Source organism: Sitophilus oryzae, unplaced genomic scaffold (genome assembly GCF_002938485.1).
Source record: "Sitophilus oryzae breed Bouriz unplaced genomic scaffold, Soryzae_2.0 scaffold_358_pilon_pilon, whole genome shotgun sequence".
Classification (NCBI taxonomy): Eukaryota; Metazoa; Arthropoda; class Insecta; order Coleoptera; family Curculionidae; genus Sitophilus; species Sitophilus oryzae.
In genome coordinates, this window is record NW_022146927.1 from 681,645 (window position 1) to 704,600 (window position 22,956).

Sequence of the window (22,956 nt, forward strand, 5' to 3'; positions counted from 1 at the left end):
TATTATCGAAACCAGATTATTATGTACCGGTTCAAATAAAACTTAAACATTTTAATTTGCGAGCGTTTTGAAGAGTGAAAGTTTCTGCAAGTTTATTTTATAATGAAACAGCGGCTATTGCACAGTGGTTACCGGTCAAAACACTGGTCAATCAGTCATAGATATTAGAAGTAGTAGAGGCCTAGATAGAATTCAAGTTGGCTTAAATAAAAAGGGTAAAACTAAATAGGTATAGTTCATATCAAATAGAGTTTTAGTCAAGTGATTATATACCTAAGCTTGACCGGTACAGCGTTGCCCATTTTTACATATTTTCTTTTAATCAAAATATTTTAGGATACAAAAATAAACTAATTATAAATATATAAACAGTTATTATTTACATCAACAAAACTCACCTTCATGACAGCACTTAAGAGACATAAATAGCCATTAATACCGCCTTCCCGTGCAAAATATTCTAATAAGGTTGCGATGAGTTTTTTACGGCTATTAAGCTATCTTGTACCACTTATTAGCACTAAAAGAGGTTTTAAAAAGAATAATGTTCGACTACGAGGTCTGCTAGAAAACATTTTTAAGACAACGCTATTAATTTAAACCAAAAACTCGTAATACAAAACTAAAGTGTCAAAAAAAGATTTTTTATAGCAGAGCTACCAACTGAATCCCCAGCGGGAAATTTAAATTCCAGTTAGTCAGCCCGGAACCGAATATGTCCATGGTTGGCAAAAATTAATTTAAAAATCTCGCCCTCGATTACGTAACTAAAAGTTTGATTGGTATTAAATATATTTTCTTTGTTATTTGGTAAAAAATCAGATACTATACCTTGGTTTTCTCAATTCACAAAAATATAAACATATAACCGACTTAAGTATAATCGTTTTTGATTATATGGCTTTTGGATGTAATAGCATAAAAGAATTTCAAGGTTTTTTACATAATCATTCATGTCATTTTCCAAGTAATAATGAAAGTTGGCCAATTTACAAAACAAATTGAATTTCAAGATAATATACACTTAATATTAATGCTTTCTATGATAGGAAGGTATTTGAAAGGTTTTTGTCTTTAAGAATTCAGAAAAATAGTTATTTTTTATACAAGACGATAAAATGGTATTTTATATATATTTTATATATATATATATATATATATATATATATATATATATATATATATATATATATATATATATATAATAGAACCAGAATTTTGAATTGAGGTAACGGCCTAGTCGTAAGGGCAAAATTTAATGAAAACTCATTTATTACTACTGCCAAGCTTTCGAAAAATCTTTATTTTCTTCTTCAAGGCTACAATATGGAGATAATTATTAACTTTATATTAATTTACATATCAATAAAAAATCATACCTTGTGTGCAATGTGAGTTTGAAAAAAGAAAAACTGTATGGCAATCCTCGCAAAACAGCCATACAATCCTGCCATACAGTTTTTCTTTTTTCAAACTCACATTGCACACAAGGTACGATTTTTTATTGATATGTAAATTAATATAAAGTTAATAATTATCTCCATATTGTAGCCTTGAAGAAGAAAATAAAGATTTTTCGAAAGCTTGGCAGGAGTAATAAATGAGTTTTCATTAAATTTGGCCCTTACGACTAGGCCGTTACCCCAATTCAAAATTCTGGTTCTATTGTTAACTAGTCGGCCAAGACTACCCTTCCACTAATGAAATTTTATGGAAGTATTGCTGTTATGAAAACACACTTTCTGGTAATTTTTTCACTTTTTTTAAATGAGTGGAAGGGGTTGAAATAAACTACCCCTATCATTCTTGTTATCGAAATTTAAAGAAAAATCTTATCAAACACATGCAAAAAAATTAATTTGGATAGCTTGGTTTGTTTAGAAACTTTTTTATCTCTTGTGTTTTTTTGATAAAACTCACCGATTTGAAATTAAAAAATTAAATGTAAAGCATTACATGTCAGGACAAAAGACATTTTTAGATAAAGAATCTAGCGGGCTGCTCTAATTTTTTTAGGAAAAAATCTAGTGGGCCGCTGTCACTTTGTATGATGTTTCTAATATTATTTTATTGACATTACTCTACTGCAATACGTTATTATCTAGATTCTTATTATTAGCGTTATTATCACTAGATTCTTTATCTAAAAATGTTTTTTATCCAGACATATAATGCTTTACATTTTATTTTTTAATTTCAAATCGGCGAGTTTTATCAAAGAAACACAAGAGATAAAAAAGTATCTAAACAAACCAAGTTATCCAAATTAATTTTTTTGCATGTGCTTCATAAGATTTTTTAACATTGAAAATGTTTCTGTTATCCTATATAAGGGAGCCCAAATCGAATTAAAATGCTACATTTGCCACACCATGACGTCATATATACAAGGGTATAGGAAATCTCGGCGCAGCGGCGGCAGTCGGCCAGCGCCCGCAAAAACCATTACATCGCTAATTGTTTATTGATATATCTTTATTAGTTTAAAAGCAAAAAATATGGGGTTTGCTTTGATACCTTGTCAAGACATGAGCGAAACTTTTAAATTGTTTCTTTTTTTCATTTAGGCCTTCGTTTTTCGTTAAATGAAAGTTATATTAAAAAAAAATCTCTATTTTTAAACCAAATTTTCGCATGATTGAAATGATTATTCATGTTTAAAGTTTTTTTTTGGTCATAAGCGCTAATGGAAATGTTTTTTTGTAAATAATTATAAAAAATTACTCCCTACGAAGACTTTATTCTGTACTGGATCAAAAAATAAGTATTTGTTTTCTCTATACGGTGGTATTAATATATCGATTTTTGATGATAGTGCCTTTTTACCCTGTTTAATTTTGTACTACTTTCGGAATAAGGGTCCCCATATCATGTACTGTGATGTACTGTACTTCCATCCCTGAAAAATTCAGCTTGTGACACCGAAGTGAGAGGTAACGTCAAAATAAGCTTTAATCTACCTACATCATCATAGGTAGGTGTAGGTACTCTAGGTAAATTCTACCTAGACAGTAGCTGAACTAGCTGACAGTAGTAATTAATTTGTTATCCGATAAGTAGTTGTCATTATATAAGTTTAATCGTCTTATACCTCCTATAACGGTAGGTTTTGGATTTTTCCTGATTGGTTTGTTAAACAAAAATATACTGGGCATATAAATGTCTGTTACAGGTTAATTCGTTAAAGAAATATGTTACACACATATTATTTTAATAATAATAGTATAATAGTAATGGCTATATTATGTTATAACACATTATTGAATTAACAATTGAAAACAGTATTGAATGTACTTATTTTAACCAATGCATTGTTTTGTTTTTTTAATCTCACAAATAAGAAATATTTTATAGTTTTTATTATAAAAAACAGTGATTATACAATTTATTTACACCCCTTACACTGTTTTCTGTAAGGGGTGTAACCAGGAGTATATTTCGTAACCTTTTACGATATAAGAGGGCACAAAGTGTTTTATTACTTAATGCTTAAAATTTAATAATATATTTGTACATAAAATAAAATAGACTAGAAAGTCAATTAATTAATATTGACGTAATTACTAAATAAGTACAAGATTTTTTTTCTAATTATTTTAGTGTATTTTTAGTCACCGAATTATAAAGGAGAGATATCCAACCATTGCATTATTTTACTCACAAATAAATGTTTTATGGTTTTTATTATAAAACAACGATTAATTTATTATACACCCCTTAACCCAAACACTCCAAGGAGGATATTTCGTGACCCCGTATTTAAAGTGGACAAGGTTTATTAGTCAATGTTTTAATTACCCAGCGTCTTTAATAAAAATCTAATGTAATTTTTCATAGAAATGATCTGACATGAAAAGCAAATTTTATCAAAAAACTTTTTGATTATCTACAAGGAGTAAACCGCTGACAAATGTCTGTATACTAATGCCAAAGTAATGCCAAAAATACAAATTAAATACCAAATTTCTCATATAATGCCCCACTAATGCCAAGCTGATTCCAATATAATACCACTAATACCACGAATAATATGTAACACATTTGTTTCACGAATTAACCTGTAACAATACTGGTAGGTACGTGCACAGATTTTTTCCTAGGTAACTTAAAAGTCGTTAAAAAGTCTAATTATATTTAAAGAAGATATAATTCCAACAAATTACATTATAAGGCCAATAATGCACAAGTAATACCATTAAAATTTTAGCGTTTTTAACTTGTGTAACATATTTCTTTAACGAATTAACCTGTAACAATAGTGGTAGGTACGCGCACAGATTTTTTCGCTAGGTAACTTATTAAGTCGTTAAACAGGCCTATAAAAGCTATAACAACATAGGTAACTAATATTTATAATTTAATTCGAGTTTTAATCTCAAATAATAAATGTTTTTACTGGTGTATTTCTGAAGTGTTCATTATTAAAAGTAGATATTCTTCAAGTTATGCGAAGTAATAAGTAATGTTTCCGGTGAGACCGCGTATATGTCACCGGATTCTGGTTAGTATAAAGACTTTTTCTATAGAAAGAGTTTTTTCTATATTTTCCTTTCAAAATAAGACTAATTTCTTCTTATTCTTTTAAATATTACAGTGTTTCTTTTTCCTAAAATGTTATACTTAATTTTCGCTTAAAATTAAAAAATCACAAATGGAGGAAAATATACGTTATTGAATAAAGTTTATACAAATCACTTTACCATAACAAAAAAGTAAAAACATGTCATGGCGGAAGATATTCAGGTGGCATTTCACACATTTATCTATTAAAATCGAGATTAAAATAATAAACTTGCGTAACATGTTATACACGAGATAGAAAATTTCAGAATCGATTAATACGCAATACGCTACGCAGTCAACTTATTCCTATGCGCGGATGAGCGTCTTCAAGACTCTTCCTTCGGCCAGGGTCACGACGCAGCCGAAGAGGAATCGGCCTACGTTTGGCTAAACAGGCTGGACACGGTGGAGTACGATATTAGCGAGTCTGAATATTTATAAAAATTTGCAAAGTAAAATATGTTGGAAAAATAATTAATCCATACATATATAAAAGCTCAAAGGGTTTTTTTGTTGCATCCATCCCGCCGAAACCGCTTTGCCAATCTTGATGATTCTTTCTTTAAATGAAAGGTATATATGTGTAGATTTGTTATGAAGTATTTTTATAGTGCTTAATGGCTATTTCTTTGTGTAAAACGACTAAATACTAAAACATGCCTGAAAAACACCTACACACAATACCTCCAGATATAAATTATTTGTCTTTGTCAGTGGTGTGTCAGTTAGATTATATATTACGTTTTTAGATATTTTAGAGTAAGTTCATGCCGCCAGCTTTACATACATAAATATTAGCACAAAGGTTCGTTTAAACGACATTAGTGAATTAGCTACACAAAGCGATTTTAGGAAATTCATCCTCTTAGAGAGTAAAATTATCTCGGAACAGTTTGTTGTAAGAAAATTCCTTACTATTTGGTCTAGAAGAATGAAATCCTACAAAAAGAATTAGAAGAATTTTTTTAAATTCATCAACCAAATGGGTAAAGTTAGTAAAAATTTATATAAAACTTGGTGACCTCTGGATTATACACATAAAAATTGGCACAAAGGTAAAGCGAATTTATGAAATTTATACCCTTAGGGAGTAGAATAGGGAATAAAAGTTTGCTGTACGAAAATGCAATATTATAACATTATAAACCAGACAGTATAAAATTTTATACAAGGGTTTATTTAGTGACATCATAACGAAATATATATTCCTCAATTATCCTTCAAAGAATAAAAAATAACCTATAAAGAGAGTATTAATGCTCTTAATAAATAAAAAAAAAGATGAAAAATAAAAAACATCTATGCTCACTAGCTCTCTATAAAGAAGTAAAAAATCATTTAAATCAATGCATGAACGATTCAAGGTGTAACGCGAACGTAGTCGCGAGAAAAAGCTAGTAATTTATTAAATTATTTTATTTAACTCATTAATTTTCATTGAAAAGGAATTTTTGTAATTCGCCACTATATTAGTTAAAAACTAAGAAACTCATATCAAATTTAAGTTTTGCGATTTTGACTTATACTTTTTAAAAAATCTGAACACATTTTAAAAGAAAAAAAGTTTTTGATAATATTTGTGTAGATTGACTACAATGTATAACATAAATTTCTACGACCGGTCTACCTAGTGGTCTGCAGCATCGCCTTGTGGTGCAAACGTGGGCCTGTTAATCTGTGACGTGACGCACAACAGCCAAGAAAAACAGAAGCGTGGCTAAGAATTTAGTAATTTAAAAAAGTGTCTTTTAGATACAGTAGTAGGTATTAAAAAGTTTTGTGTAAATGGGGTTTGCCTTTAACAGTTAAAAAATTATATCGTAAAGTGTAACTTTCCGTAAGAATTCTTTATCTGTCATTGATCATGATCTGTCATCATGTTAACCTGATGTTTTGTTTTTTTCGATGTTTTTTTGCTTGCTTGTTTTACGGATAGGTGCGATCGCATAATTATTATTGATAATGTTTTATTTAATGTTAACATTACTACTTTTTCAGTGAATCTTTAAATCTGTTGTTTTTTGTTAAGTTCGTTATTTAAACATAATATGTATGTAATACACTCATATTAACACTAATCATATTTTTACGTTTTTATTCATCATTTTCAATGCCCCCCCCGGTTGCATCTTTGTAAAGGACTGTGAATTTTTTAAATTTCGTTAACAAGAATGATAGGGGTAGTTTATTTCAACCCCTTCCACTCATTTTAAAAAAGTGAGAAAATTACCAGAAAGTATGTTTTCATAACAGTAATGCTTCCATAAAATTTCATTAGTCTATCATTTTTCGTTTTCAAGATAAAAAATAAAAACATTATTTTTCCGCCATCTTTGTACCGCGATATCTCCCTAATGGTTGACTTTTGACCCAACGTTTATAAAGCAAACTACCCTTTATTTTGAACAAGGAATCACCCCCTGAAGTTTGTCGCATTTGTTTTGAAACACCCTGTATATACGATAATGCAATTTTATCGTCCTGTATATAAAACAATATTTTTTCCATAGCAAGTTACGTTTTAAAAAATATTCAGAAATTATTATTTCAAGGAATTTATCGAGTAGAAAAAATATTGTGCTGGGTTGGCGTTGGTTTCTATGTAATTTGACAAATAAATAGTTGTCAGCTTTGAGTCAATATTTTTTAATTCTTTTTCGTGCCGATTGCTGATTGAATTGGAGCCAGAAATGGCTCAAAACGAAATAAGTAAATTACCAACAGATATTCAGGCTGAGGTGACAAACGCCATATCCAAACTACTTCCATTTAAATCCCGAATAACTTATAAAAAAAAATACAAAATTTTTCAAAAATTGAAGCAATTAAAAAACGTGCGAGAGGAAATAAAGTTTTTAACCTATCCTCGCTGTTAAAGTATCATTTAATCTACCCTTGCGGGTAAAGTACTATTTTATCTACTAGTTTTGATAGATATAAGGCAATTTTAACAGTTGCTATGGAAAAAAAAGTTTAAAAAATAAAGACTTTTTTAGTAGTACTTCTTTCTAAATCATGGCAAGACCAAATCATTTTACAATCAGTACCTACCTACTTCAATATACTGTTCATAGAAAATAATAATAAAAATTAAACATATTCAAACAAGGTACTTCTTTGTATCCGTCCATCCTTCCTCTGCAGATGACTATCAAGAATAATACTGGGTATTCATTCTTCAATACTCATTGTTTTTTTTTCTTTTGATATTTTTATTGAATAGATAGTCAGAAATGTTTATTATCAAGAATATTATAAGAGTACCTTGTAGGTACTGCAATAATGCAGTGATACATTCTTGATTTTTGTTTACTCATTTGGTTTTTTTTTTCAGAATGAAGCGGCCACCCGGATTGTGGATACTGTTATCAGCTGGTAAGTAAGGTATACTTCATTTTTTTTTAATTTAATTTCTATACAGGGTGCGGCAATCTGTATAGCTTCTAAAATAAAAAAAACTTATGAATTTTGTTTAAGTGCAAAGTATATATTTCAGGAAAATAATTTAACCCCTATAGGGTGGCTTAAAAAAGGGTGAGTGGGTCGGAATGAGTTTTTTTTTTTGAAATGGAACACCCTGTATGTTATTGTATTTTTGGGTTCTTTTCCGATCACTTTACTTAATCCTAAGATATGAGTAAATATATTTTAATAGTTTCAGAGATATTAATAAATAAATAAAAAAAAATATTTTTTTCAGCCATTTCTTAAAAAATATTAAAAATACAAGAAATGTTCTGAAATTAAAACTATACCAGGTATACTTTAGTTAATCTGTACTTACTTTATCTTTTTTTTTTATAAATATCGTAATCTTAAACCATACAGGGTGTTCAAAATTATATGCCAAACTTTCTAAAATTTTAAATAGTTTTTCTTCGTTTTTTTTTTAATGGAACACCTTGTATATTATTCCTTTGTTAGATGGAGAATTAAAAAATGAACTTTTTTTGTATTTAAAGTATTTCAAAATTTTAACTGCTTTGTGTATACCGGGTGCGTCTCAAAAGTGGCTCACCTCATAACTTTTTTATTTTTTCAGATAAAAAATTGAGATTTGGTATGTTAACATATGACATAAATTAGGATTGATTGACGTATTCAATTGTTTTCTGTCACTTCTTGTTTCGCCGGAAATGACTACAAGTTTTGATTTTTAAATGGTACCCTCGGTTTTTTGTTGCTTTATTCGATACAAAATGATACTCTGAATCGAATGACATATCATATGTCAACTTTGACATTTTTGCATATGGTTTATTTGAAATTATAACATATGCGATTCATAACGATAATTTGACTCGAAATATCATATGTGTGGTATCAAATTATTTGTAAAAAATGCTTTTTCCAAATATGCTAATGAGCAATGAGCCACCCTCGTTCCATTTGAAAAAATTGAGATATGATTAAAAATACGATTTGGGCATCTTTTAACCAGCCAGGACAAGACACGAATAATATTAGACGATGAAATTTATTTTTCCAAGGCTCCTTGATTAAAAATTAGTGTTTTTAACACAGCCATGGCACTCTAGATTGAAATTTAAAATTCAATTTTGTTTTAAACAAAAATGTCAAAAGTTGACATATGATATGTCATTCTATTCAGAATGTCATTTTCTATCGAATAAAGTAAAAAAATACCGGGGGTGCTATTTAAAAATCAAAAGTTGTAGTCATTTCCGGCGAAACAGGAAATGACAGAAAGCAAATGAATATGTCAATCAATCCTAATTTATGTCATATATACTAACATACAAAATCTTGTTTTTTTTTATATAAAAAAATAAAGAAAGTTATAGAGGTGAGCCACTTTTGAGACACATCCGGTATTATAAGTTTTTTATTTTAATTTAGGAGCTACAGATGCCCTACACTATTGCCGGATTTTGTATTTCTATAGTACTATATATGTTTAACAATAACAAATATAAACAAAACAGAAAATTATCAACTTTTACTGTTAAAATACGAAGAAACCGAGAACACTTGAAACTGAATTTATACAATCCAACATATGGTACTCGACAGTACATCAGCTTCATAGTAGGTTAAGGTTGCGTGGTACTACTTATGCTACTCTTTGATTCTGTCTTTTAATGATGTTTTCACTGAAATTCAAGACATTTCTCAGATGTCTGACAACTACAAGAATCCATTTTTGAAGTTATTTTTTTTATAAATTAAATAAGAATTAGACAGGGTGAGCCAACGATACAATAAAGTTCAATATCTAGTTTATTTTGAGAGTTACGAAAAAAAATAATAGGAAAATATATCATCTTAGATGTTACAGATAGTTCAAAATAATTTGTTGAATTTCGACTATTTAAAAGTAAAAATTTTCAATTTGTTTTTTAAAAGGACCCACCCTGTAAGGTATATTATTATTTTTTCTCATTGATTTAGACACACACACATTGATTAAAATCTCAAATCCATTATAATTTTAAGGATTTCTTATTAAAATTCTACTTTAAAATAAAAAAAATAATATTTTATAATAGTTTTGGTGTTTCAGGCGTTTTGTGGTTATGTTTGCGAGACGTAGATGGTGTTCGGGCGACATCGTTGATCTTCGGCAGATCAACGACGACCACGACGAGTGAAGCGCCACCCAGTGGACCAGAAAATACTAATAATGATGAGGTAACTGTATATTACATACCTTAGATGAAATATTTCATTACTGTCCTTTGGATAAATATATTAAGAAAGGAGTATAATCTTATCCATGCACCATCAGAAACCGGATCGACATCACAAACCCCCATTTTTGACAGTTCTCTTTGACGTTTCGATTGACACATTTGATTAGGGAATAATTTTTACTGGTAATTAACTATATAATACCCGTTACTTGTAGTAAACCAATCAATTTTGAAATTCACTTAGAATTAACTTATACAGGGTGGTTTGAACTGTATTCCGGAAGCTTCAGCAACATATTCTGCAAGTAAAAATAAGTAAAAAAGTTCGTATAAATGTATGTCCTAAATGCTTAGTTTCGGAGATACAGGGTGTAGAAGTTTCATTTTTATTTCGATATTTTTCAAAATAATTTCTGAAGTAACAGTTCGAACCACCCTGTGTATTTTTCTTGCATTTTCGCTTTTATTTACAAGTTGTCAAAAATAATTAGGTAGATACGCTTCTTCCTTACTAATCTTTCTCTTCAAAGGTACACAACTTTAACTACATAAGTTATTTATATAGATGATCATTATTCTTCCTTGCTTGTCTTCTGGGTGTTCTTCTTCTCCGTCTCCGAAATAGAAAGCCTAAGGTTAAATTACGCAACAGTATTAGGTGGAATTAGCAAAAGTTAGATAATAACAATGCGTCGAAGATTGAAGAGAACCTTGAAGAAGACCGGTTAACTTTGTTGGTAGGCTCGCAATGTTTGTTTATACTGTTAAAACCGAAGAAGATTCTTAGTTCCGTCTGAAATAAAACTGTTACCTAGATCAATAAACTAGCGTGTACCCGCGACTTCGTTGGCGTCGAATTTGTAATGGTGATGATAAAGCAAAGCAAGAATTTCCATTAACATACAAATTGGATAAAATTTTCTCACATTTATGTCAGCATGAGAAAAAACAATATGGCGATATTATTACATATATAACTTGGTAATATTTGAGGGGTAGTTTCATCTCGTTGGAATTTGACTTTCGAAAAATCCGTTTGCCAGTTTAAGCAGAATCGTGGTTAATCAATTACCCAACTTTTTGGAACACCCTGTATGATTTTTTAAAAAATTTCAAAATATGTAAAAAAAACACAATAAATTATGCGGGTCCAAGCGTTTTCCCAAAAGACTAACCATTTTTTAAATAACAAATATTGTGATATTGATGGTTTTCACCCTCTTGGAATTCGAGAAACCCCTCCTTATCGAACCTCTACGCCCCACAGTCCATCTGTTTGCCAAAAATCAGCTTTAAACGTCAAGCAGTTTAAGCAGAATCGTGATTACTCAATGGTCATATTTTTTGAAACACCCGGTATAAATTTTTAAAAAATCTTAAAATATTTAAAACAACAAAATATAATATACGTGTTTAAGAGTTTTTCCGAAAAACTCACCGGTTTTTAAATAAGAAATATTCTAATATACCAGTTAAAATACTTGCACTTATTTCTGAGACACCCTGTATAGGTATATAGTGCTGTGGAGCTTGGTGGTGGATGAACTACTAGATGAATTAACTCTAGCGGGAATACACTGCATTGGGTATGCAGATGACATAGTCATGATCGCTCGGGGGAAACATGAAGGCACCTTGTGTGATATTATCCAAAGAGGACTCCGTATCACTGAGAGATGGTGTAGGACTGTCGGGCTGAGTATCAACTCAGACAAAACCGCGATAGTGCCATTCACCAGAAGGCGAAGTCTGAAAAACTTGAAAAGAATCCAACTAGATGGAAAGGAAATACTGCCAACACAGGAAGTTAAATACCTGGGAATAACTCTGGACAGTAAACTCCTGTGGAACAGGCATATTAAGAACACTACCAGCAAAGCCATAAAGGCTCTCATGATATGCAGAAGACTGGCCGGAAATAGATGGGGCTGCTTCCCTAACATTTTGCGCTGGATGTATACCATGATAGTAAGACCCATGATTACTTATGGAGCAGTTGCCTGGTACACAAAACTAGAGCAACGGACGGCAAGGCTAAACCTATGCAAAGTCCAGAGACTAACATGCGTTTGCATCACAGGAGCCATGAGAACCTGTCCAACAGCAGCAATGGAGGTCATTCTAGATCTAACACCACTGCACATTGTCATTGGTAGATATGCCAATGCGACATTGATTAGAATGGTCACTAACGGAATTAGTACTGGGAGAATTGTCAGATCAGGGGCTTGGAACACCCTCATAAAGGAAATACCACTCCTGCAACTCCCAGTGGACGATATGCTAAGAACGTACAACTTTGAGAAACATCTCCATGTAGTATTGAGCAATAAAAAGGATTGGAAGAGCGAAACGCTTGCCCAGCAGTTAAAAGACCATACCATAACTTGGTATACTGATGCTTCCAAAACCAATACGGGAACAGGGATCGGAGTGTTTGGGCCGAGAGCTAAATACTCCGAACCAATCGGCACTTACCCTAGTATCCTACAGGCAGAAATCTACGCTATCGAAAGATGCATACAACTTATCTTAGATAGGAACTATCGGAAACAAGAAATAGCCACCTTGTCTGATAGTCAAGCAGCGTTAAAAGCGATCAACTCAGTATCAATCCATTCGAAATTGGTCAAAGAATGCATAGAGAAGCTGAATAAATTAGGCAAAGAAAACAAAGTCCTCCTAACTGGGTGCCTGCTCACCAAGGGATAGAAGGCAATGAAAAAGCAAATAATCTAGCTAGGAAAGGAGCGAACACTCCACTAACTGGACCAGAACCGTTCTGCTTTCCAAGTGGTAACCAACTCAAAGCGGAACTCAAGAACTTGGAAGATTCCATCCGCAACCTGGAATGGAAATCTTGCAATGGTCTAAGACACTCGAAGAAGTTTTTGAGGACTTATGATCAAGAAAAATCACAGATCTTCCTGGGTCTGAGTAAGAACAATCTTCGGATTGTCACGGGGTTTTTAACAGGACACTGTCTCCTCAATGAACACCTCAGTAGATTGAAACTAAGAAGAAACGGCGAATGCAGATTCTGTGGGGAAGATGGTGAAACACCAGTACACCTCATCACTGAGTGCGCCGAGACGACAACCATTCGTGCCATGAATTTTGGTACGACTGATATTGGAGATGGAGAACTACCCTCTATAAAACCGTCCCAGATACTGGCTTTTGTCAAAGCCCTGGGACTGTATGATGAGTTATGATTCAAGAAAGGGGGACACAATGGATCTGTAAGGTCGAAGTGATTAACCCCCCTCCCACTCATTCTAAATTCCATTCTAATAGGTATATAAAAAATAAAAAATATTTTTTTTATATAATTTTTCCATTATAAATGTTCTGTAAAAGTTGTAATAAAAAATGGGCTCAGCCTATAACAATAGCCCCTATAACAAATATTCTTAGTGACATTTTCTAACATTAGTAGATGATTTACAAGAGAATGCGATGAATTAATTGACATTTAATGTAATTTCTGATAATTTTTCTTGGCAGACCTTGAATAATTAAATGGAGATGTCGCCTTTTGAAAGTGAGGATACACTTAAATTCAATGCCATTAATAAATATACCGTATGATCGAAAAAAAAACGACGTCAAAGACGGCTGGGAATGACAATCGATGATAATTTTGACGAGGTCAAGCCCTAGATTATTTACTTAATCGTATCGTGTAAAGAAAATTTCACTAAGTATTATTAGAAATTTAGAAATATCTGAGTATATTATGGTAATATTAGATAAGGATAAAGGTACATCCTAAACGACAACGTCACAAATTACCTATAACAGATGCGAAAGAAAGCGACTGCATCGGAAACCGCTCGGCAAACCCGACACGCCTATTGAGTGGTGTAAATACACCAGTCGTTTAGTCCGGAAACCTATGCTGTGTCGTATTCGCTTGCTGGAATGACATAGTGCGTGGTTATATGTTTCTTTTTAAAAACGCGCGTAGGAATTTTGTTGAACTTTCGAACTGTTATTTCTAAGTTTTGGTAATTTGTATATCTTATTTAAAATGGGATGCAAATGTGTTTATTTATAAGGAAAAAAAAGATATTTATAGTATAAAAAATTAATTTATTTAACAAAATTTAATTAAAAATGTGACAAAATAGTTACCTTTCTATTGGTTCTATCGGACTTTTTCGACTATATAAATCTTTATTTGTAAACTTTAATACATCAAATATTTTCAATCTAATAAATCATTTAATGATGTAAATAAGAGGAAATTTCTCACATGGGTGGTCAAATTTTATAGTTTTCATTATATCAAACAGCCTCTGAGAAATGTTTTCAACTCAAAATGCCTTTAATTATGAATATTAGACTTAATACTAGACCCCTTTTAATGACTACATCATTAAAAAGGGTCTTCAAATACATCAATGTGATATTTGTCTAAAATTTGCAAAAGAATCCGAATCTCTGGATAACTCGAAATTATTTACCCATTTAAAAGTCTTTGATCATGAAAGTGGAAAAATTTGTTCATTTTATTTACAGGCTGGAAAAATTATTTATATTAAATTTTGATGAGTTTTGCACTGAAGAAAACATTCAGAGGCTGTTTGATATAATGAAAACTATAGAATTTGACCAGCCATGTGAGAAATTTCCTCTTATTTACATCATTAAATTATTTATTAGATTGAAAATATTTTATGCATTAAAGTTTACAAAAAATAAAGATTTATATAGTCGAAAAAAGTCCGATAGAACCAACAGAAATGTAACTATTTTGTCACATCTTTAATTAAATTTTGTTAAATAAATTAATTTTTTTATACTATAAATATCTTTTTTTTTCCTAATCTTCTACGAGCTGATATAATATGACGAGCAATCTATTAAATTACTGTGAGATTATACAGAAAAGTCCACAGACTTCGAGACATAGGAAAATCAAGTCCATTTAGCGTGTGTCCAAATTTTGACAAGTTTTCAAAAATGACAGTTTTGTTTAGACTGACGTTTAATTTCACCTGACTTCTCGGTGAATGATTTCTTTTTTAGGGGGTACATAAAATATAAAATTTACGGCCATGAAGAAATTCAAAACTTGGAGCAGTTAAGGCAGAAAATATTTAATGCCTTTGACACTGTCGCCCCTGATATGTTATCCAATGTGAGGAGGGGATTTTATGATCGTTTGGGTTATTGTTTAATGCAAGGGGGAGGCACTTTTGAACAATTTTTGTAATTTTTTAAATTTCATTATCCTGTTTTTTACCGTTTACCCATTACCTACCTTAACGAACATGGGAAAACGAAGGTCCTTTTCAGGACCACAAATATTTTGATTGTCAAAATTGGTAACTTTTTTTTGGATTAAAAACAAAAGTTGTTAATATAATACCAATTTAAAAGTGTTTTAGTAGTTTTAATACACACTATGATATAAAATTTATTATTATTATAACGTACATTATTAATACTATTGTTTATTCGAAATGGCATTAAGGCCCAATTGAAACAATGATTTAAATTTTTCTTAAAGATAAGTAGAGCTTAGAATGAGCTGTATTTATATTTACTTTAATATTCACCTTAAATGAGGGAATTTGATTGATACAATTTTTGAATTTGAATTGTTTTTAATGATACTAACAATTTTAGTTCAATTTTTAATAAAATTTATTTAATATTAATTGAAATCCAAGAGATTTGAAACCACTTTTAGCGATTTATAACATTTTCAAATGAATTACAGGTGCCCTTATTTTCTATGAAAATCACACAGCTTTTTTCATAGTCGCTGCTGTTGCTATAGCTATAAAAAACTAATTTTTTAAGGTGTGAAAATTGCGACACACGCTAAATGGACTTGATTTTTCGTATGTCTCGAAGTCTGTGGACCTTTTTGTATGCCTCGATAACATATTGGTGCAGATTATTTTCACTTAAACAAATAATAACCCAAACCATACATTGATGCGGATTGTCTATGAACTCTTTCTGAAGGTCACAGAAACTTGAACGCGTAATTCGGTGTTCTTTCGCATCTGTTATAGGTAATCTGTGACAACGTAGTGATGTAAATATACGTAGTTACGTTCTGAATATCTTTCAGTTTTACTTTCTATTGAATCGCTCGGTTCAACATTCATTTTTGTCACTCTTGATTTCGGCGTAAAAGTAGAACTCTATCTCTACGAGGGCAATTCAAAAACTTAAGAATCCATTTAACTAGTCCGAAAAAGTAGCAAAATAAGCGTTCGGCATTTAATGTTTTATGTAAATCTGGCTAGGTAGTAGGATAGAGATTAGTTTAATTTCAGATAAAAACATTATTTATACCAAAAAAATAATTATATTTTTTTATTTGTATTTCAGACTGGCACAAATTCAAACCAATCGGGCAATAGTACCAACAATAGTGCCAACAGTACCGCCAACGAAAGTTCGGAACCCACCCTGACAGGCATACCCCAAATAGACTATTTAAGTGATCCAAACTTGCCCAAAGAACTAAACGGTTTCAACTTATCGGATTACCCGTTTTATGAAAGGGTAAGTACCAGTTTTAAGCATCCTAGATGTATATACAGGGTGTCCATAAATTCCCAATTTATTTAAAAGGAAAGGAGTTCTTTAGTCTTGCATTTTTGAATTTTAATAAATTTTTATTAATATATCTTCATACGGTTTGTTTATATCTTTTCAATTTAGTTAGAAAATAATAATTCTCTAATCCCTAGGTACCGGCTGAAGAGATAGACTTCAAATGTGACGGACTACATGATGGGTTCTACGCAAGCGTACCTCACAAATGTCAAGTAAGTTTTTTACTCCTTACTTAATTTTATATCAGTACCGACTGAGAATGTTTTCACCAGTAAATACCATAGTATCCCAAACATATAGAAAAGGATTTGAAAAGTTGAATTATTTATAGATATACAGTTCATACCAAACAAACTTTTAGTGACGTGATTAAGCTTGACCGGCACAGCGTTGCCAACTTTTATATATTTTCTTTATATTTTTTTTTTATTTTTTTATTTTTTATTTATATTTATATTCTTTTCTTTATTTTATAAATATATAAACAGTTATTATTTACATTAACAAAACTCACCTTCTTAACAGCACTTAAGGGACATAAAGGGCCATTACTACCGCTTTCCCGTTCAAAATATTCTAATAAAGTTGCGATGAGTTTTTTACCTTTTATCTTGTACAGGGTGGGTCAAATTCGACGCTTTTAAATGGAAACACCCTTTTCTATAGCAGATAGACAAAAACTAATATCGGTGTCTGGAGCTCAATTTTTGTCCAAAGCATGATGGTGAAAACCGCATATCGATATCTGTTACCGTTTCGGAGTTACGGGGTGTTTTTCAAAAATATGCATTTTTAACAAATCGCTGTAAAGTTTTTTGCAATGGAAAATTTTGTATTTTTATGAAAACATTTCCAAAGCACCTTTTTACGTAGAATTTAATGGTTTAAGTATAATTTTTTTAAAATTAATAATTTAAGAATTATCAACAGTAAATTTGATTTTTTATATGGGACACCCTGTATATTTTTAATTTATTGAAAAGAATTTAAAATTACCTTTTCAAAAACATAACACACTTGATATTTTGCTCGATTCCTTTTCGAGATATAGAGTATATAAAAATTCACCCGCTTTAAATAAGTAGGCTTTGAACGGCACCGGCTGTAATGCAAAAAAATTCTAGCTGTGAGCATCAATTAAAACGAAAATAATATTTGCTATGAGAGATGCAGAATTTTATAACAATTTAAAATATATTTAACCAACATCAACACATTTAAACTATATCTAATAACTATAAAAATAAATAGCAAACCAAGACATGAGATTTTGCTACAGGTGTTCGACATATCAACCATCTTTTGTTATGGACAGACGGGACAGTTTTTGAACATTTCTCGCGGAATTCAACTCATTGGGGGTGAAAGATACCCTCTCATAACTGCTAAGTATTTCTAATTCTTGTCTAGATTACACGGAAGAATAAGGAACCTTTATTCTTCCGTAAATATATCCATAGAATTAGATCCATGGGCACTAAGTAAGGCGGCCTCGAGGGCCAACGGCTGGGATCTTGGTTAGCTATTCAATTATTCTTGAAATTGGCTGCAAAAATTTGCTGATAACTTCAGCGTTCAGAGGCGGTGCGTCGTCTTGTTGGAAAAATATGTTTTCGAGTTCCGTTCCACACCATCAATATGGGATCCAAAGCCTACTAGTTAAAAGTGGCAAACTTTTAAAAATTCTGTATTTCAAAAGGGATTATAACAAAATATCAAGTATGCTATATTTTTAGAAAGGTAATTTTAAATTCTTTTCAGTTAATTAAAAATATAGAGGGTGTCCCAAATAAAAAATCAATTTTTCTGTTGATAACTCTTAAATTATTAATTTTAAAAAAATTATACTTAAACCATTAAATTCTACGTAAAAAGGTGCTTTGGAAATGTTTTCATAGAAATACAACATTTTCCATAGTAAAAAAGTTACAGCGATTTGTTAAAAATGCACATTTTTGAAAAACACCCCGTAACTCCGAAACGGTAACAGATATTGATGTGCGATTTTCACCATCATGTTTTTGATGAAAATTGAGCTCCAGACACCGATATTAGTTTTCGTCAATCTCCTATAGAAAAGGGTGTTTCCATTTAAAAGCGTCGAATTTGACCCACCCTGTACACTTCGCACGTAAAAGAGGTTCTAAAAAGAACAATGTTCGACTACAAAGTCGAAGAAAACATTCGTTTTGCAGTTAACTTTTACAGTATTCAACAAAATAAAACACTAATTCTCCACAATACACCAAAACACTTTACCTTTACACACTGGACGCGCGTTTCGTTAACCATATTAGCATATTATCAGCAGATAAACGATAAACGGGCACCTTAAAATGTGAAACACCCTGTGGAATATATTAAGACAACGAGTGACTTTTGGTTCATCTCAATAAGCTCATTTTTGTTGGAGATATTCGCTTTTGAAGGAGACACTAACATTTTTCCATTAAAACCATGCTTTTGCTTTTGGTTCTAGTCTGAACAACATTTTGAGTTTCCTCGTATAATTGACTGATGGTGGGAATTTTTATTTTTAATTTAGAAAAAGATGCTAAAAAGTCAAATAATTAAAAGATCATCAAAATCGACCCACTAAAACACAATATATAAAACTGTAATCTAAAATTCTAATAAACAGCTCACTAATATACTCTAAACATTGATTTACCGCGCTAATATCGTAAATATCTCTTACAGGTATACCATCACTGTCTTTTTGGTACGAGGTACGACTTCCTTTGCGCAAACTACACAGCCTTTGACCAGAAAACCTTCATCTGTCACTTTGTTTCCGAAGTTGACTGTCAAAACTCCAAAAAATTCTGGCACAGAAACGACGCCTTATACCAAGCGGCAAGTACCACCACCACGGCAAGCCCCTTGAATCTGAGGGCTGCCATTTATACCACCGCTTCGCCCGCTGGTGCTGCTGATCCTGCGACACCTATTCCTGCTTTGCCTGCTAATCCAAGGAGACCTGGCTTCAGGAGAAGGCCTTATGGAGCTGGAGGCAGAAGAAGACCTCAGTATGATTATTATGATGATGAGTACTATGATGACGAGTACTACGAAAGACCCAGGCCGAGGAAGAGACCTAGACCGAGACCTAGGCCTGTGTATGATGAGGATTATGAAGAATATGAAGATGAGAGGTATGACTAAATAATATTAAGCTTCTTTTATTATTAATTCTCTATTTTTATCGTTTTTAGGTATGAAAGTAGACGTGGTGGGGGCAGAAGAAGACCCTACAGAAGAAACAACACCAGGAAGAAGCCCAAACACGAAGATGCCGATGATGTAGTTGAAGAAAGATTCGAAGACGAAGATTTTATTGCTGGTGAGGAATTTTTTAACATTTTCTTTATTTAAACCAACTTTTTCTTGCTTTTTTATTAGCACACAACAGACAGAAGACTGAAGAACGGCGAAAACGCCCTGTAGACGACTACGATGAACCAGAACAAGATCGAAAACACTCCAACCCTCGAAAATCAACTAGAAAAGGATCCAGGAAGCCTGCAAGTGAAGAATACGAAGACGAACCTGCTCAAGACTACGAAGAACGTCCTAAAAAACGAATTAAAGAAAGTGCAGACGGTAGACCAATCATCAAACCATCAACAGGAACCATTTATGACAGACCCAGAGTTGCACCGAAGATTAACTTGCCTGTACCCAAAAACGCAGCTGATAAGTTCTCCTACAAGAACCTAGGAGGTGCCCAAGGTGCTAGCAGTACTTCAACAACGACTAGTACCACAACACTTGCTCCAGAAAACGTAGAAGATGAGTTAGAAGATGAAGAATACGAAGAACCGCTTCCTAAAAGATCAAAAATCCCAAATAGGAGGCCATCAAGTGAATCAAAACGAGATAAAAACAAAAATGAAGATACTAAAGCACAATCCACGTTATCCAGACCAAGAAATAAGAAACCTGAGGTTGAAGAAAGTAGTGTGAAGCCTAAATTCAGTAATACCCGACCCAGGTACAGGCCTGCATTGAAAAGGAAGCCTGTAGTTGAGGAATACTACGAAGATGAAGAGGAGGAGTACGTTGAAGATGAAAAGAAGCCTGTAGTAGCTCAGAAACCTTCTACGACTACAAGCACTTCTACGACTACTACAACTACAACCAGTACTACCACAACAACTACAGAAATTCCAAGAAAAGAGCCTTTGATGAGGATTATAAAAAGACCTTTCCTCCCTAGTCGAGGTGGGAACCCTTACAGCCCCAGGGGACTTCAACCGGTTGGTTTAAAGGCTTCTAGCCAGGAGGAGGAAGATTATATTGAAGAAAAATCAAACGAGGAGGTGGAAGTACCAAGAAAACCTCCTTTCAAACCTTCACAAGCTGTCGTAAAGTACCCTAGGGAACCTGAAGAAGTTATTAACCTCCAACCTTCACGCCCTCAGACTTACGTGGCTCCTAGGACCACTCCGAAGCCTCCTAGATCGAAAAACCCCGATCTAATTGAACTGAACGAATATGACGTTACTTTAAATGACGCTCTGAATCCGACGTTGCCGAATTTACCGGTCAGAGCGTTCCCTGCTGGTTTCAGTCCGGGAGTGCCGCAAGATTATGCTTCTTACGCCACCTACCAGAGACCCAGGTACGTTCTGGAGCCTGTGGGCGGTCAGCAGGGAAGGAGTGGGTATGTTAGGCCTGCGCAGACCCAAGCCATATTGTCTGGGTACCGATAGAGAGTGGATTTGTGTGGAAAGTTAGGTTAGGATAGGTTTCGTGTTAAAAAATTCGTGTAAAATATTCTTGTAAATTAAATTTAAAATAAAGATATTTGTAGTATTTTTTTTATTTTTTTTTTGAGCTCCTATTATATGGTGGTATTACTCAAACTTTTTTTGAACACCCTGTATATTTATCAAATTATTACAAAAGTTGATCAATATCATAAACAATCTTTTAAACGAAAGACATAGAGTGTGTTAAACACCCTATAGATGTGGAGACTATTAAATAATGAAAATAAATTAGAATATAAAAATCTATTAACAATTATTGCACATTTCTTTTAAAAAATGCCTATGGGGACATTATAGAAACTTATTTATTGCATATATTATAGAGACAATGCAATAGATCGTTTATGCAATAGGAAAAAAGTGTTTTAAGTGTGAATAGACATTGAATAACAATGAATTGCGGTAGCTGTTTCGTAATGAAACCTGTTAATACTGTTAAATAATCGATTTTCAATGATTTTTGTATATTTAAGGTATTGGCGAATGCGCTAGGCAAAATAATTTCACTGGCATAAATATATTTTATTTTGAGTCTATTTTATTATATGGCGAATGCGCTAGATTAACAGAATTTTCAAAATTTTGAAGAATTATTATTGTTTTCTATGTTTAAATATTTTCTTAGCTACTTATATCAAACATGTCTTTTTTAAATTGTTATGGTTTAATGTAAATTTACTCTAGATTGTGTGAATTGTTGTGTAAATTCAGAAAAAACTTCAAAATATAGAAAAGAACTTGAAAAGAAAGAGTTAGGCCTACTATAGAGTGTAGGGTAATGAGGCCGTATATAACGAATAAAAATAATCCAAAAAAGCCTGACATACACCTAACATATATTTTTTATAAGCTTGGTGCAGTCTCCGCCGGTGCTACCACCATCGGAGAATATCGTAAACAATTAGTACTTACAAATACACGGGTTTAAATAGCGAAAATACGAAAAATTTATTATTTAATTATTCTAAAAGTGTTAAGAAGTATAATTTGTAAAAATTCTAAAAATAAAAATAAAAAAGGAAATATTTTGATATCTTCAGAAGGTCTAACATGTATTATAATGTATTATTCCAGTTAAAAAACCTTTTTAAATGAGTACAATTACGGTAGCGAGCATAGTTTTCTGTTTTTAGGGCATAATATCTGTATTTGCCCTTAAATCGTCTGTTTTTTCTCCTCATTTAAAAAAATATATTTTCTCTGGCCGATTTATTAATTTATTAGGCCCAAACAGACAAAGACAAAGAACCACCCATGACTCAGCGCGTCCTTGAACGCTCCCCGGAATTCCGCCGTCCTTCGGCTAGTTTCGAGCGATTCCGCGCGCTCGCAGCGCCGCCGCGTTTCCAGCGCCTTCTATTTTTAGTTGTGACATCACG

General features: G+C 32.1%; 1 protein-coding gene across 1 annotated transcript in view; it reads left to right on the forward strand.

Moving 5' to 3' along the window:
* The window catches only part of LOC115884858 (proteoglycan 4), a 39,526-nt gene extending 17,906 nt beyond the window's left edge, over positions 1–21,620 (forward strand). The window contains exons 2-8 of the mRNA XM_030903568.1: positions 7,898–7,938; positions 10,088–10,215; positions 16,572–16,748; positions 16,937–17,014; positions 19,503–19,957; positions 20,018–20,145; positions 20,205–21,620. Of these exons, the coding sequence (XP_030759428.1) occupies positions 7,899–7,938; positions 10,088–10,215; positions 16,572–16,748; positions 16,937–17,014; positions 19,503–19,957; positions 20,018–20,145; positions 20,205–21,517 (2,319 nt within the window). The 5' untranslated portion in view covers position 7,898 and the 3' untranslated portion in view covers positions 21,518–21,620. The remainder of the gene's footprint in view (positions 1–7,897; positions 7,939–10,087; positions 10,216–16,571; positions 16,749–16,936; positions 17,015–19,502; positions 19,958–20,017; positions 20,146–20,204) is intronic.
* Positions 21,621–22,956: the final 1,336 nt, after the last annotated feature.